Source organism: Pan paniscus, chromosome 3, assembly GCF_029289425.2.
Source record: "Pan paniscus chromosome 3, NHGRI_mPanPan1-v2.0_pri, whole genome shotgun sequence".
NCBI classification, from domain to species: Eukaryota; Metazoa; Chordata; class Mammalia; order Primates; family Hominidae; genus Pan; species Pan paniscus.
Genome location: NC_073252.2, coordinates 173393173 through 173411442, shown reverse-complemented (window position 1 = coordinate 173411442; position 18270 = coordinate 173393173). Strand labels below are relative to the sequence as shown.

Genomic DNA, 18270 nt, shown 5'->3' with positions numbered 1-18270 from the left:
TTACTTTTGCACCAATCTAAATAAATGTATGAAGTGGGGTTTTTTATAGCTGACCACAGTAATCAAGGTTCATTTTCGCTCTTGCAATAATTGCTGCCTGTGACAACTTTTTGTAAGAATTGAAATGTTAGAAACTTTTGGAAATGCACAAACAAAGTAAGCCTGCCTGTGTAGTTTTACTGGAGGCACATCTGATTTCCTGCTTTTTGCCATGGGAAGAATCCACGTGAGCATAAGCAGCATCTTGGAACATTGGAATATGTGGACGAGACAAAAAGAAAGCATATTTCTAAGCTCATTCCTGAAACAAAAACAAATGTGTGTGCGTGCACACACACACACACACACTTTTAATGATCATTTTTACTTCAATCTAGAAGTTATGTTTGTAAAAATGCTGCTTGCCAATAAGCTTTTGGGAAGATAGGAAGAGATGTATGATATGTGTGTGGGGGGGGGGTGTATAAAAATGTCACAACTCTAAACCCAGAATATTACACAATGAGACACTCCCACTAAAGTCAAGAACAAAGAAGGCTAGAATCTCTGCCTTTCATTCTCCTCCTCTTCTCTGAATCTCTGCTTAAACCATTGTTCTAAACAGAAAACATGATAATTGGCAAACAAGAAATAAAACTCCCTCTATTTCCAGGTAACAGGGTGAGATACTTGAAAAATGTTAGGACCAATGATTAAGCCAATTCCAATAATAATAGAATTCAGCAACATAGTAGGATATAAAATTTACATGTAAAAATCAGGAACATTTGTATAGCTACAGAAGAATTTTTAAAGGTAAAGGTAAACTTGATTTATAGTAGCCAAAAAAGTAAATTAAGGACCTTAACAAGAAATGTTCAAAACTTACATGAAGTTGGCTGTGAAACACTCCTCAAAGATGTAAAAGTAGATTTGAACAAATGAAAAGGTATTCTTCATTCTCGTTGAGGATTATCAAAATGTTAATTCTCTCAAAATTAATGAATAGATTCAGTATACCCTAATAAAACTTCAATGGACATTTTAATAGTGCTACAGAGGAACATCCTAAAGTTCATGTGTAAAAATAAACACACATAGGCCAGGCGCGGTGGCTCACGTCTGTAATCCCGGCACTTTGGGAGGCCGAGGCAGGTGGATCATGAGGTCAGGAGATCGAGACCATCCTGGCTTATGTGGTGAAACCCCGTCTCTACTAAAAAATACAAAAAATTAGCCGGGCGTGGTGGCGGGCCCCTGTAGTCCCAGCTACTCGGGAGGCTGAGACAGGAGAATGGCGTGAACCTGGAGGCAGAGCTTGTAGTGAGCCAAGATCGCACCACTGTACTCCAGCCTGGGCGACAGAGCGAGACTCCGTCTCAAAAAATAATAATAATAAAACAAAACAAAACAAAACAAAACAAAACACACACACACACAAATAGTTAAGAAAATACAAAGAAGGGAGAGCTATGAGAGATCTAATCTTACAAGATATTAAGACATACGTAAAGCCCCTCTGATTAAAACAATGTGTTACTGGCACACAAATGAACAGATTTATGGAACAGAATGGAAAGGACTGAACAGATAAATCTAGGTATAGAAATTCATTGTATGACAGAAGAAGACCTAAAAATCATTGCAGCAAAGATGATCTTTTGAATAAATGATGTTGGAACAACTGGACAGCCATTTTGAAAAAAAGATAACGTTAGATTTTATCTAATTTTATCTAATTTATCTGATTGTATCTAATTTGATAAAATTAGATTTTATCAATTCTTGTGCCACCCAAAGAAAAAATGGTAAATTGATCCAATGTCTAAATATAATAAAATGAAACTGGACACATGCTAGAAGAAGGCATGGGTGAATTCCTCTGGGCGTAGGTAAAGGCTTCTTACTGTGATAAAATCCCAGATGAGATGTAATAAAAATAAACACTAATAACATTGACAGCATATAATTTCTTTTTTTAAAGTTGCGTAGTAAAATGCCATAAGCAAAGCCAAAAGACAAATGGCAAACTAGAAGAAAATATTTGTAACATCTGTCACTTGTGTCTTAGCCCTCTCTTACATTGCTATAAAGAAATAACTAAGACTGAATAATGTATATGTATTAAAAATTGTAAGGCCGGGTGCAGTGGCTCATGCCTGTAATACCAGCATTTTGGGAGGCCGAGGCAGGTGGATCACACGAGGTCAGGAGTTTGAGACCAGCCTGGCCAAAATGGTGAAACTCCATCTTTACTAAAAATACAAAAATTAGCTGGTGTGGTGGTGCACGGCTGTAATCCCAGCTACTCGTGAGGCTGAGACAGGAGAATTGCTTGAACCCAGGAGGTGGAGGTTGCAGTGAGCCGAGATCACATCACTGCACTCCAACCTGGAAGACAAGAGCAAAACTCCGTCTCAAAAAAAAAAAAGTATATGTATATATGTTTAATTGGCTTATGTTTCTGCACACTATAGAAGAAGTATAGTGGCATCTGTTACTGGGCAGGCCTCAGGAATCTTCCTATCATAGTGGGAGGCAAAGAGGGAGCAGGCACCTCACATGGCCAGAGCAGGAGCAAGAGAGGGAGAGAGTTAAAGGGGAGGTGCCACACACTTACACACTTTTAAGATAGCACCAAGCCATGAGAGATCCACCCCCAAGACCCAAATGCCTCCCATCAGGCCCTACCTTCATTACTGGGGATTATAATTCAACATGAGATGTAAGCAGGGACAAATATCCTAACTATATCACTCCACTCCTGGACTCTCCCAAATCTCATGTCCTTCTCATGTTGCAAAATATAATTCTGCCTTCCCAACAGTCACCCAAAGTCTTAACTCTTTCCAGCATTAACTCAAAAGTCCGAAGTCTCATCTTAGACAAGCCAAACCCCTTCTACTTGTGAGCCTGAAAAATCAAAAACAAGTTAATTCCTTCCAAGATACAATGGAGACACAGACAGTAGGTAAATATTCCCATTCCAAAAGGGAGAAATTGACTGACATAAAGGATATTATAAGCCCCATGCAAGTTCAAAATACAGCAGGGCAGTCATTAAATATTAAAGCTCCAAAATAATCTTTACTCTGTGTCCCACTATCCAGGCCACACTGATGGAAGGGATGGGCCCTCAAGGCCTTCAGCATCTCTACCCTTGTGACTTTGCAGGGTTTAACTCCTGTGGCTGCTCTCACAGGATTTAAGTGCCTGCATCTTTTTGAGGCACAGAGTGCAAGCTACCAGTGGATCCACTATTCTGGGGTCTGGAGATCAGTGACCCACTTCTCACAGTTCCACTAGGCAGTGCCCTGGTGGGGATTCTGTGTAGGAGCTCCAAACTCTTTTTCTGCTTGGAATTGCATCTAGCAGAGGTTCTTGTGAGGCCTCCACTCTTGCAGCAGACTTCCTCCCGGGCACCCAGGCTTTTTCATACATCCTCTGAAATCTAGGCAGGGGCTGCCAAGTGTTCTTCACTCTTGCATTCTGTGTATCTACTGGCTTAGCACACCATGGAAGCTGACAGGGCTTATGGCTTGCACCCTCTGAAGCAGCAGCCCAAGCTGTATCTGGTGCCTTTTGAGCCATGGTTGGAGCATGAGCAGTTGGGATGTGAAGAACAGTGTCCCAAGGCTGCATAGGATAGTGGGGCCCTGGACTTGTCCCCTGAAACCATTCTTTCCTTCTAGGCCTCTGGGCCTGTGATGGGAGAGGCTACCACAAAGGTCTCTGAAAGGCCTTCAAGGCCTGTTCTCCATTGTCTTGGATATTAGTACTTTGCTCTTTTTCAGTTATGCATATTTCTCTAGCAAGAGATTGCTCCACGTCCTGCTTGAATTCTTGAATTCCTCTCCAGAAAACTTTTTTTTTCCTCTCTGCCACATGGCCAGGCTGTAAATTCCCCAAACTTTTATGCTATGCTTCCTGTTTAAATATTATTTCAAATTTAAAGTTATTTATTTCTTCCCACATCTGAGCATTGGCTGTTAGAAGCAGCCATGCAAATGCTTAGCTGCTTAGAAATTTCTTCTGCCAGATACCCTAAATCATCACTTTGAAGTTCAAACTTCCACAGAGGCCTAGGACATGGACAAAATGCAGCCAAGTTCTTCAATAAGGCATAACATGTGTGACCTTTGCTCCAGTGCCCTATAAGTTTCTCATTTTCATCTGAGACCTTGTCAGCCTTGACTTCACTGTCGATGTCACTATCAGCATGTTGGTCACAATCATTTAATCAGTGTCTAAGAAGTTCCAAAGTTTCCCTCATATTCCTCTTTTCTTCTGAGCACTCCAAACTCTCTCAAACTCTGCCTGCTACCCAATCCAAACCTGCTTTCACATTTTCATGTATCTTTATAGCAATGTCCCACTCTTCAGTACCAATCTTCTCTGTTAGACCATTCTTGCATTACTATAAAGAAATACCTGAAACTGGGTAATTAGTAAAGAGATTTAATTGGCTCATGGTTCTGCAGGCTTTACAGGAAGCATGGTGCTGGCATCTGCTTGGTTTCTAAGGAGGCCTCAGGAATCTTGCCATCATAGCAGAAGGTGAAGGGGGAGCAGGCACATCACATGGCCAGAGTGGGAGCAAGAGAGAGTTGGAGGGGAGGTGCTACACCCTCTTAAGTCAGCACCAAGCCAGGAGGGATATGTTCTCATGACCCAAACACCTTCCACTGGGCCCCACCTCCAGCATTGTGGATTACAATCAACATGAAGTTTAGGCAAGGACAAATATCTAAACTATCAACAGACAAAAGTATAATATCCCTTATTTATAGAGATCTTTTAAAAATTATGGGGTGTAGACAGGACCACAAATCTTATGGTAAAATGGCAAACACATGAATAGACAATTCACAAAAAGATATATAGTGCCCATAATCATATTAAAAGATGTTGAATTTCATGAATACCTAAGATAAATAAAGCAATACCAGGATACCACTCATCACCCATCAGATTAGCAACAATTTAAAAGCTTAACAATGCTTTCTTCTGTAGAGGATGGGAAGAAACAGACATTCTAATATACTGCTGGTTGGAACACAAAATGGTACAAGACCTATAGAGAGGAATCAGCAATATGTAACAAAACTACATATGTCTTCAATTTCCAACTCAACAATCCTCCCATCCTAATTCTAAAGATACATCTTCAATTATTTGAAAATACATATGAACAAAGTTATTCATTGCTGCAATATTCTAACTGTAAGATATCAATAACCATATAAGTAAGCATTGGAGATTTTGTGAATAAATGATAGTGTGTAAATACACATGGAGTAGTATGCAAATTAAAAAGAATGAGAACAATCTCTATGAATTTGTATAGAGAAATTTTCAGAGACTATTGTTCATTGATCAAAGTATAAATGTATGAATATATGGAGTATATATGAAGAATATATGGAGTATGCACATTTCATGTAAAAAGAAGGGAAAATAGACACATACACAAACATGCACACGCTTGCCTTTACATAAAAACACAGTAAAGATAATCAAGGATCCAATGAAATGGGTTACCTACAAGGAACAGGATGGACAGGATAGAAAAGTCTTGCCACTTTTCTGGATATGTCTTTTGTATAGATATGACTTTAAGAAGCATGTTAATGTCCTGTATATCCAAAAATGAAACTAAGTCAATATGGATGAGATGGACAACGTGAAACTGAAACAAACAGTTGCATTAACATGGCCACAATGAAGGGAAGAAAAAATACACTAATCCATGTAACTTAGAAACACAGTATATTGACTATATAGTCTCAGTCTTGGGCAAGGTGTGGGAAGGATTGCAAACCACAAGAACTCTTTCTAGATAGACATGATTTTTGTAATGAGGTGAATAAGTAATTCTGAAATAATTTTATATTTATTATGGAATTCAACAAAAGAATAAATGTGTTAATATTCTTGGGAGTCAGTATTTTCATTATGGAAGAAAGACATACAAATATCAGAGGAAAGCAATAAAAATCCCTGTAGCAATAGACTAGATTTGGAGGTATCACTGTGTACACAATATTTCTAAAATATGTGTATATTTGTTATGCAGTTACATGTGCACATGTATATATGTATATATGAACACATATACATGTACACATATATAGATATGTGTGTGTATACATACATGTGTTTCTTACCTTGATACAATAAAAAGACCTAAAGGTAAAGACACAACATTTGCAGTGAGCACACACAGCACCACATCTTGGTCCCGATTACCATTGCTCTTTAATAGGACAAGAATTTCTCAAAGAGATGCCTGTTTCTGAGGTTGAAAGAGGTGTGTGCAAGGTGAGCCTGGAGCATCTTGTTATGTTAGAAAGCAAGGAGTATTCTTACAAATTGCTAGGCACATGTCACAAAGATACAAGAACCAGCTTGAAGGGATTCCTATTGCTCAAGTCTAGAAAAACTTGAGCACCAAAATAATGAGCTATTGTAATGACATTTAAACCTTGAGAAAAATATCAGATACCATTAGTCCATGTCATTAATAAATAGACAAATCAATAAATGGGGGAAAAGGGTGGGCGCTTCTTGAATCAGAATACCTAGTGCTATTTGCAAATGTGGAGCTGGTAATGGAGTTAGGAAATCATCATTTTGCAAACATGATAGGAAGATTGGGTCTGGCAATACTCATCACTGGATGGGGTGCTAACACTGGGGAGAAGTTTTGACCAGGAGCAAGATGTTTGCTTAGTCTTAAAGTATCTCCTCACAGTACAGAAATCAGACATTATCTTAACTAGATGATGAAAATTAAAATTAGTACTGAGGGGCAGGACTTCGTGTGAGTGAGGAAGTGATAACCTGACAGGAGCACAATATCGCTTGTATAGTATTCTAGCCAAGAATGAGTAACCCGTATCTAACCATGAGGAAACATCAGACAAACTCAAAAGGAACATTAGTTCAAAAAGGGCAGAATAGAGGTATATTCTTCAACAACATAAATGTCATTAAGACACAGAAAGACAGTGGAAGTGTTCCAGATTAAAGAACACCAGAGACACAGCAAATGGGTACCATAGTAGCCCCTAGATTGGATCCGGTATCAGGCAAGAAAGAAATCCCACAAAGTTCATCATTGAGTTGGTTGATGAAATTGAAATACAAATAAAGATTTGACATAAGTATGTCAATGATATATTTCCTGAGGTCAATAACTATATACTGTGAAGATGTTCTCTATGTTCAGATATATCATCCAGAGAAAACAATCAAGTAAATGAGATAAAATGTTACAGAGAAAGGATGTAAAGTTGCTCCACATACTACTTGTTTTATTCAACTTTTTCTGTAAATTTGAAATTATTTCCAAATAAAAAATTAAAATATGTTTGGAAAACATGCCATTTTCACCAAAAGAATTGTATAGAATTGCCCATGAAACACTCTTTAAAGTGTTCTTGATGTCAAATTTGATCTGTAAGTTGACATCCTCAGATTCTTTCAAATGCACGACAGGTTTACACAGTTCACATCATCTGCCTCATTGCCTTTGACAAATAGATTTGTGCAATAGTTAGACTTTCAGGCAGTGAAAGTCAGCCACTAAACAATTGCTCTGGGACATTACCATTACCAAGTTCTTCTCTCTCTCTCTCATCTTATATGCAGCAAATCCTATTTCATGCATTCTTTCAAAAATATTGTCACAGCATCTCTAGATTTCTATCAGCATAATCAAGCTTTCTATCCCCTCGTTTTGCTCTTGTATATAATCACAGGATGTCTCCATCACTTAATGCCACCCCTATCCATTCTAGTCATACTCTAATTAAGAAAATAAATTCAAGCTTGAGAATGTGAAATAAACAACAATTTGTTAATAAAACAGTATCAAGGCTGCAGAAATAGACCTTTAGCTAATATATGTACTTCTCCACACACCATGACCCCTTCTTCCCTTCAGTAAAACTCCTACTCCCAGAAGATTCTTTCTCTTTTCTCCAATACCATTGACAGTTCTCCTCCAGATGTTCCATATGTTCTTTGCCTTATCAGTGTGAAGTCATATGTGTGAGTGTGTCTCTGCGTGTGTATGGCCTGGAGTGGGGAATTTGAAATATTAATTGACTGCTTCCACATGATGAACTCAAGATGCATACTCTGTTTTTTCCATATATATAAAATACATGTGCTAAAGGAAGCAATATTGTTGAGGTCCAATAATTTAATAGAGATAGCTATATCCTAACCATCATGTGACTGACTTAGGCGAAAACTTTTTTGCTCGATTGTTTCCTGTGTTGAAAGAATTATTCAATGGACTAGCAATCTGTGACCACGTTTTTCATGACTAGTACCTTTGGATATGGTGATATGCTTATAGCCGGATTTCTTTACTATAGGTTCTTGCTTTTTATTTATAAGTTCTTTGCTAAAAAATTTATTCAGCAGATATTATCTAGTTCTTTCAGAGTGTAATGCTTTTGTTTAATTACATCAGAAAATTTTTAGAATCAGAATGATCGGAAAAAGATTTTCTGAGCAATAATTAGTTTTTAGAGATTAAAATGGATTTCCCTCAATAATTCATTTCATATAAAAACTAGGAAAATTATTGAAAGCACTTTTTTTGGCCAAATTCTTCCCATTTAGCATGTTTGCAATTTTTTCAGTTCTATGCCTTAAATTTCTTTTTTTCTTCCCCCCCCCATTCATTTGTACTTTTGTCTACCAAACAAATCCTCTAAAAGAAAATCATTCCCTACTTTAGAGGTTTTTGTCTTATGCCAACAAATTCTCTTAGCCTTTTTTGTTTATGTGTTAGCACATAGAAAAGTAGAGAAAACCTATTTGCCAAGAGGGAGGAAGATGTTAAACCCCTCACTTCCCCAAAATGGTACCAAAACATAACATTTCAGGCCAAATTTATAGCCTAAACATTAGTTACACAATGAAAATGTATTCCTTATCATAGCAAAAATGTGTTCATTCTTCACACATTATAGAATATTCATTCCTTATGTACATATTTAATAACATATTCCTATGTTATTAAAAACAACAACAAATGCAGTTTTTTGAGCTATGAAATTTAAGCAAATTAGAAACGATTAAAATTACATCGATGAATCTTGAAGTTGATCTACAAAATTACTGTTGAAAATAAATAGGGTACTGGTATACTGAAATTTACTTAAATAATTTGACAAGTTAAGTTTGAACCACAAAGGATATATATGTGACCAGTTTTAATTGGGAAAAAAATCATGGGATAGATATTTAAATAGATCTGGAGGATTCCAATCAAATTTATTTTCTAAGAAAATGATAGCTAAGAATTAAGAGGCTTTTGATAGACACTTCTCTCATTCATTAGCTCTTTTGTGATACTCATTAAACATACATTAATTTAAGAATTAAATTACTTCCTTTTTTTTCCTTTCACATTTTTTACATTTAGATAGGTTCTCACTTTGTTTCTCAGGCTGGAGTGCAGTGGTGTGATCGTAGCGCATTGCAGCATTGACCTCCTCAACACAAACAATACTCCAGCTTTAGCCTCCCACGTAGCTAGGACTACAGCCTTCTGCCAGCAAGACTGTCTAGTTTTTAAATTTTTGTAGAGATGGGGTGTCTCTATGTTGACCAGGCTGGTTTCGAACTATGGTTCAAGTGATCCTCTCACCTCAGCCTCTCGAAGTGGTGGGATTGCAGGCCTGAGCCACTGCCCCCACCCAATTCAGTCTTTTATCCAGCATTGTCAGATATCATTCTAGTGGAAGATACAGTAGTTGATATAAATGATCAAAACTTCTGTCTTTATGAAACTTATATTCTAGTAGAGATGTCAAAAATTAAAGGGAGGCTGGGTGTAGTGGCTCACACATGTAATCCTAGCACTTTGGGAGGCCAAGGCTGGCAGATCCTGTATTAGTCCATTCTCAGGCTGCTATAAAAGACATACCTGAGACTGGGTAATTTATAAAAGAAAGAGGTTTAATTGACTCACAGTTCAGCCAATTGGAGAGGCCTCAGGAAACTTACAACCATGGTGGAAGGGGAAGCAAACATGTTTTTCACATAGCAGCAAGAGAGAGAAGTGCAGTGAGAAGCAGCAGGAAAGCATCTTAGAAAACCATCAGATCTCATGAGAACTCACTCACTATCACAAGAGCAACATGGAGGTAACCGCCCCCATGATTCACCTACCTCCCGCTGGGTCTCTCCCATGACACATGGGGATTATGGGAACTACAATTCAAGATGAGATTTGGGTGGGGACACAGCCAAACCATATCAGATCCCTTTGAGCCCAGGAGTTCAGATCCCTTCAAACCAGTCTGAGCAGCATGGCAAAACCCCGTCTCTACAAAAAAAAAAAACAAAGAAATTTGCAGGGCATGGTGGTGCACACCTCTAGTCTCTACTACTTGGGAGGCTGAGGCGAGAGGATCACTTGAGTCCAGGAGGTTGAGGCTGCAGTGAGCCATGCTCGTGTCACTGCACTCCAGTCAGGGTGAGAGAGGGAGACCATGTCTTGAAAAATAAATAAATAAATGGAAATCATACTAAGAAAAATCATTAAAAATCTTAATTATGAAGGAAATTAGAAGTTCAAAGGAAGATTAGTGGGTTTATTGAAAGTGTAAATTTATTTCATACTCACTGAATTCACCCAGCAGTCTCAAGGAAATATTTAACATCAACAAGTACTTATATATTGGTGCTGTATTAACTTTTAATTAGAAAGTCATGGTCTCTATCCAAAGAAATGTATATAGTTAATACATTCCCAGTGTTAAATATAACCTGTGTTTTAGGTTAAGCAACTATTGCATAGCATTCAGTTGGTGTTATTGCCACATCTGCATTTAACTGGCTGTTTCTACAACTCTTACTACGTTGAATATAAAAGCTCACTGATCATGCAGATATATATATATAATATATATACATATATACATATAAAATAAATAAATCCTAATGGAGTATTTAACTCTAGCTACACCTAGGACTATGAATATTCCTACAGATTTAAAAGATATTATTTGGAGCATATGTATGGAATGAATGTTTTCAAAACATGGGAATGCAAATGATCTTAATTCATAAATGAACTAATTGTTCTTCTTAATGTTATTGAATATCATTTCCTAGTTACAGAGCTGGGGAAAAGAATTAAATCTATCTATCCATATATCCATCTGTTATTATGTATCAGTTCTGGCTGTGCACATTTTTATATTTTCTAGATAAATGTTTTATTTTAGCCACATGGTGTTTTTTTCTTTTTTTAAAAAAAAAGCAAAACTGGGTAATCAATTGTGAGAAAATGAAAAGGACCTTCCCATGCCACTATAAAAGTATGCCATATCTTGGCTCAGATCAAATTCTGCTGAATATTCATTAGTGAGTATACCTAAATGGCTTCATTGTCAATGTTTATCTGTAAAACCATATCTTTTTCATTATTCGCATTATCATTAACAAATTGTATGATGAGTACGAAATAGAATACAACTATAATTGACTATCTGTAACGCAAAAATATGGAATTTGTATCATTTTATGTAAAACTACTGCATCATTAAGTATAAAGCTTCCTTCCCTTTTAACGTAAGTTTTAAAAACCAGTGTTACATACACAAATCTTTGCATTTGGTATTTTGTCCTAATTAGAGAAATCATATGATAATTACCCTACTTAACAAATGAATAGGCCAGGAGTAGTGGCTCAGCCTGAAATCCTAGCACTTTGGAAGCCAAGGTGGTGGATTGCCTGAGCTCAGGAGTTTGAACCAGCCTGGCCAACATGGTGAAACCCTGTCTCTTCTAAAAAGACAAAATTATCTGGGCATGGTGGCACATGCCTGTAATCCCAGCTACTTGGGAGGCTGAGGCAGGAGAATCACTTGAACACGGGAGGCAGAAGTTGCAGAGAACCAAGATCGCACCACTGTACTCCAGACTGGGCAACAGAGCAGGCTCTGTCTCAAAATAAGTAAATAAATAAATAAAAATAAGGAGCAAATTCCTTTAGAAGTATAATTTTTTGCTTATTCCAGCTTACTTTGATGTGAACCAGGGAAGAGGAGAAGTTAGAAAAGAAGAAGAAACTGACAAACATGAAAACCCTAAATCTCTTGTCAACAAATATTGGAAGTGGCAGCAAAAAAATTGTATATAAACATTAGATATATGAAGCAAACATGTTTTTAAATCCAACCTTCATTATGAATATAAATATTCTATAACTTTCATTCCAAAAGAATCATGAGCATGTGAGAGTCAATTTCTGCACAGCAGCAATGAAAAGTTATTGAAATAAATCACTTTGTCTTTTCTCTCAGGATTGACATCTTTAAGTATGTGATCTACGGCATCGCAGCTGCGTTCTTTGTGTATGGCATTTTGCTGATGGTGGAAGGTTTCTTCACAACTGGGGCCATCAAAGATCTCTATGGGGATTTCAAAATCACCACTTGTGGCAGATGTGTGAGCGCTTGGGTATGTTAGTTCTCTACATTCAGTATTTAATGTGGATTGATTTCAATAGCACACAGGTGCTTGCATTCATCTCCCAAGAATTAAAGTATTTTTTTTTTCACACAGTAACGTTTCCTTCTGTGATGCTATCTTAAATCTTGATAACATTATTTTTGAAATTAAGATTATTCCTTGTGAAAATTCAGTTTCAAATACTCAGATTCTATGTAGCACAACTAGTTTTGTTTCTAGAGGTAGCAACACTGTTGATTGATGTATGTTTTTTTTTTTTCCAAAGGGCTCTGTGATTCTCTTGAGAATCACACAAAAATTCATCTCCAATTTATAAGCAATACATGTGCCTGTCTCCTGTTAAACATATGTCTCTGTATTTTACTGTAAATTTGAGGACAGCTATATCATGTGATTTCTGTTTTCTATTAACTTAAGAATTCTATTAATTTCAGCATTAAATTTTAATTTATATAATATTTAATGGCAAATCAAACTTATAGTCTTACTCTAGAATTTTGTAATACAGACAATGCGTATCTATCTATTAATGCATAAGAGTGGTGAAAATGAAAAATAATAAGGTTGAAAGTACTTTTGCACTTTTATACAGAATAATTTTTCTAGAATGCAATGTTGAAGCTTCCATTCTTGACAGACATATTTTCCTTTTTTCTAATGTTATGTAACAACATGTGTCTGATTATAGCATATAATTCATGTTAAGTAAGCTGTCTCTAATAAGGACTGATGTAAATTACTTCAATCTCACAGAAATGTTCAAAAATACCTGTTTACCAGCAAGCCTTTTTTATTTTAAGCTGTTTCTAACACAATTTATTATGCTTCTTCGTGTCAACAGCAACAATAATCTGATAAGATAGTTTGCCTGAGTTGTGGGTATTTGTAGTGGTCTCTAGAATTATTTCTTATAAGAATCACCTGTTTTTAGTTTGGGACAAAACTTATTGTAACACCCAAAGAGATAAAATATATGAATAGGAGTAAAACTGGAATCCCAATAATGTGACTAAGGGGCTTTAAATTGTGCCTTATTATTGAAATTATTTAAATCAGTAATAGCAAATTATAGATCCAGGGAAACTTAGTTACAGAGAGATATTGGATTGATGAAAAAATAAAATATGACTAATTCGTGGTCCAATTTTCAGTGATGCCGAAGCAATTTCTCTAGTAAAAAGGCAACTTCCGATTTTAAGATTCATTTCCCTTCTGTCAATAGAATATAGTGAATTGAGTTATATAGTCATTGGCTTTTTATTACAATTGGAACAGTAACATTGTAATGCCACTGGTGTGCCTTGGAAAGTTATTTACCTTTTATGGATCACAATTTCCTCATTTACAAAATGAGGATCATTTCTAAAGCTTATTCCAGCTCAACGAGTCTGTGATTCTAAAACCCTAGCGAAAAAATAAAGAGATAAGGGGGTCTGAAAGCACGTCTTTACCATAAGGTAATAATCTTCTGCCAGGAAGAGTGCAGTCAATTGTGCTATTTCATTCAGAATTTGAAAATAACTTCATAATAAAAAGAAAAAGCAATCAAAGAAGAATTGCATATCTATATACAGAGAGAGATGCACTTGGTTATCTGCCTGCCATTCAAGCATCTTAAAGGTATTTCAAATAGGAATTTTCGAAGCAAAACATGAGCCACGTTTTCTTTTCTTTCTTTTCTTTCTTTTTCTATAATGGTAACAATTGTGTCACCAGTCCCACCCAACAGACCAGAAGGGTGGCAGCAGCTGCGTGGGCTCCTCCAGAGGCAATGCAGCAGGGTGTCAGCTCAGCAAGATGCCCCGCCCACTCCTGTAACACCTCCCTGCCACCCCGGAATGAGCATAGCAGAGACAGGAGTAGGGGCTGCATTCTCCTGCGTTCTGCAGAGACAGCAGAGCAGCGGGTGAGGCTCTGAGCCATACCCTGGCTGTCCCAACACTGCCTTCACGAAGGGGGCTAGCTCCACGACTGAGAAGTAAACAGTGGCGGCTGCAGCCAGCGCTGCAGAACCCTGCCTCCCTTCCCCTCTGCCAACCATTCCTCCACACCCCCACCTCAGCTTGCATATCACGCAGGACTTGTAGCTCCATGAAATCGAGGGGAAAAGAAAGATTTATCGTTCACCCTCTCCTGCTACTTATTTCCACTCTACTGATGCTGCTTTTTTTTTTTTTTTTTTTTTTTCATTGGTAGGCAGATTGTATCTTACGGTCTACCTTATTATGTTCAAAGTGAACCTGTTAACCTGTTTGGCCTGTGTTCCGTAGCTGTGAATGAGTCTGTGCTTTTGAAGGTACTATATCAATGCAGCTGTAGTTGGAACACTGAATAATACTAAAAAGTGGATTTTTTTTTTTTGCAACAAGTATATAAAAATCTTCCTTAGTTAATACTAACAAACAGAAATTTGTTATTCTATCCCTGTTTCTCTCTGCTGCATAAAAAGTAAATGGTTACTAATTGAAATTACATCAGCACAAATGCAATTAATTTTGAAGCAGCAGGCCGGGCGTGGTGGCTCACACCTGTAATCCTAGCACTTTGGGAGGCCGAGGCGGGAGGATCATGAGGTTAGGAGTTTGTAGACCAGCATGGTCAACATAGTGCAACCCTGTCTCTACTAAAAATAAAAAAATTAGCCGGGCGTGGTGGCGGGCGCCTGTAATTCCAGCTACTTGGGAGGCTGAGGCAGGAGAATCGCTTGAACCCAGGAGGCAGAGGTTGCAGTGAGCCCAGATCGCACCACTGCACTCCAGCCTGGGTGACGGAGCAAGACTTCGTCTCAAAAAAAAAAAAAAAAAAAATTGAAGCAGCATTGTATCACTGAATGGAGAGTGATAATCAATATTCCCTTTACTTAATGAATGCCTTTGAAAGCATAACTTGATCTGCATTCTGTGTTTCCTCTCGTGCAGTATCAGGGCCAATTCAAGTTCATTACAATATTTTAATGCTATCTATCATTCAAAATCCAGAATTTGAGGCATGTAAAACCACAATATTAAATTTTGGGGGTGAAAATCATTATTAACGACTTTATTAAAACATTGTACGAAAAGTTATTAAAGTATTTTAAGTAACAAAATTTATTTACCTTAAATATTAAATGGCACCAAATTGAGTACAAATACATGTTATTGACTACAGTGAACATGACCTTATTAAGTTTAATGTAGAAGTATTTATTTTCTTTAACCATATTTTCTTATTAAAGTTTAAGCCAAAACATATTTATTCCGCTATAAATTAGGAGACCTTCGGTGTGTCACATTTTCAAATCTTGAGATATTTTTTGCACCCATCCCCAATTTTCTTATTTCTACAAATTTCCAATTGCTACTGTGACATCATTATGGATCTCAGAATTTATCTATACTTCTTCTGAAATTTAGATTTTTAAATGCAACACTTTCGAAGTAATAGATTTCCCAAATGTACTCAACTCTATGGAATTTTCAATAAATGTATTTTCCATAAATCTACCTGCTCTAAGAGTTAAATAAAACAATAATAACTTTTGGAAGTGTGTTTACTAGTTTGCTAGGGCTACCACAACAAAGTACTATGAAGTGGATGGCTTAAACAACAGAAATTCATTGTCTCACAGTTCAGGAAGCTAGAAGTTTGAGACCAAAGTGTCACCGGGTTGATTTTTTTTTTTTTTTCCTGAGGGCTGTAAAGAACACCCAGTTCCATGTTTCTCCCCTACCTTCTGGTTGGCTGCTGGTAATTTTTGGCATCCAGTGGTTTATAGAAGTTTCACCCATCACTGCCTTCACACTCATATGATGTTCTTCCTGCCTGAAAAGCTGTGTCCAAATTTCCCCTTTTTTTATAAGGACAGCAGTCATATGGGAATACAGCCCACCCTAGTGACCTAATTTTTTACTTTTTCAACTCAGTAAAGAGCAATAAGGTCAATCTCTAAGATACTGGTGGTAGAATTTCATCATATGAATTTTGTGAGGACACAATTCAACTCATAACAGTCTTATGATAACAGTAATGTTCTTCCATATATAAGTTTTAAAGAAACAAAATTAACTAATTGCTATTGTTACCCTCTTTCAGAGATAAAGAAACATAAAAGGTTGAGTATCCTAATCTGAAAATCCCAAATCTGAAATGCTCCAAAATGTGAAACTTTTTGAGCGTCAACGTGATGCTCAAAGGAAATGTTCACTGGAGCATTGCAGATTTGGGGTATTTGGATTTGGGATGTTCCACTGGTAAGTTAATGCAAATATTACAAAACCTAAAAAAAATTTGAAATTCAAAACACTTCTGGCCCTAAGCATTTCAGACAAAGGATATTCAACCCTTATTCTATTTGTTTAGTTTAAAACATCTGTCTTATTAGCCTCAGGTGTTTGTAGATTTGGCCACAGCATATTAGATTAGTATTTTTAAGACATACTCTGTATAATTATCTTAAAATCTATTCTGTATAACTCACAGCTCTGTTTCATAGCTTAAAATCAAATTTTAGTACTAATATTAAGTTTAGTAATAATAATGGGAAATATTTGTTAGGCACTTATATATGTCCATACTATACCTACTATACTTAATTGTAGGACACTGAATCCTCTGATAAACTATGTCATGTAGATACTAGAATTATCCTCATTTCAGAGATGAAGAAGCTGCCTCCTGGAGAGGATGACTGACTTGCCTGGGGTACATGGTGGGTGATGAAGCCAGATTTGAATTCAAGCATCTGGCACAGAGTCCATGCCGCTAACCTCATGATTAGGGCTTCCCTAGCATTTTATGGTTTATTTGAGTTAATTTAACAGGATGGTTATCTGTTTACGAGGGTCTTTTATAACTCAGCAGTCATTTTCTGTTTTGCATCTTAGTAAGATCATTCATTGGTCATTGGAAAGCTCCTTCATTACAGAGATGTCCTCATTTTAATCTTTGCTTTTATCAACAATCACGAATTGTCTCTTTTCACAAATACAAGAATGCTCTGCAGGATGTGAGAGAACTTGGTAGTCTAAGATGCTTTTCTGTGACTAACATACTTTTTGATGACTAGCTATAAGGAGGCCTAAGATGAGTTTCTAAGTATTGTAAAGAAACTCTGCATTCTAGACTATCCCTAAACTTTAGTGCCTTTTAAAATAAAACACACACACACACACACACACACACACACACACACACACACATAAACGTTTGAATCCTAAACTGTGGAAATAGAATTCCTAGAACAAAGCCTTGCCTCTTTCTACAAACTTAAGACAACATCATTTTTTTTTTCCAGATTTTAACTGGTTTCTCAGCAAGGAAGATTTGGGGGGTGGGGTGTAGGAGGTGTAGACTCCTTCGAACATAGGGGTGATATTTTAAAATAATGTTTGAAAAACCGTGGCATTGAGGAAGAAGGGCCAGGATTTTATTTGCTGCAAGTATCTGAAGTAGATCTCGTATATCGCTTCAGAACTGAACTCTAAATACTAGGACAGTGGACCAATCTCAGAGTAACTGTTGAGATATTAACTATGCTAGTACATAAATTGTAGGAAGAAATAAATAAGAAAAAATAAAGTCCTTATTTTTTCTGATGTCTAATGTAAAAGTTGAAAGAAATTTTCTGCTAGTCTCATAAGGTGGCATTGATAAAATAGAAAACCGTGTAAAGCATCTAGTTTAGATTTTAAAATACAAGAGACTTACAACAGCCAGAAATGGAAAATTGATAAAAAGTTTGCAACATGTGGATGCTTCTCAGATCACCATAAGTTGTGACTGAAATTCAATTAAAATAAAAATAAC

The 18270-nt window shown here is 36.7% G+C and overlaps 1 protein-coding gene across 8 annotated transcripts in view; it reads left to right on the top strand.

Moving 5' to 3' along the window:
- Positions 1–18270, top strand: part of GPM6A (glycoprotein M6A) — a 368138-nt gene that overhangs the window by 316548 nt on the left and 33320 nt on the right. For all 8 annotated transcript variants that reach the window (XM_057302219.2, XM_008977078.6, XM_034959451.4 and 5 more), the window contains exon 3: positions 12315–12471. In XM_057302219.2, the coding sequence (XP_057158202.1) occupies positions 12315–12471 (157 nt within the window). The remainder of the gene's footprint in view (positions 1–12314; positions 12472–18270) is intronic.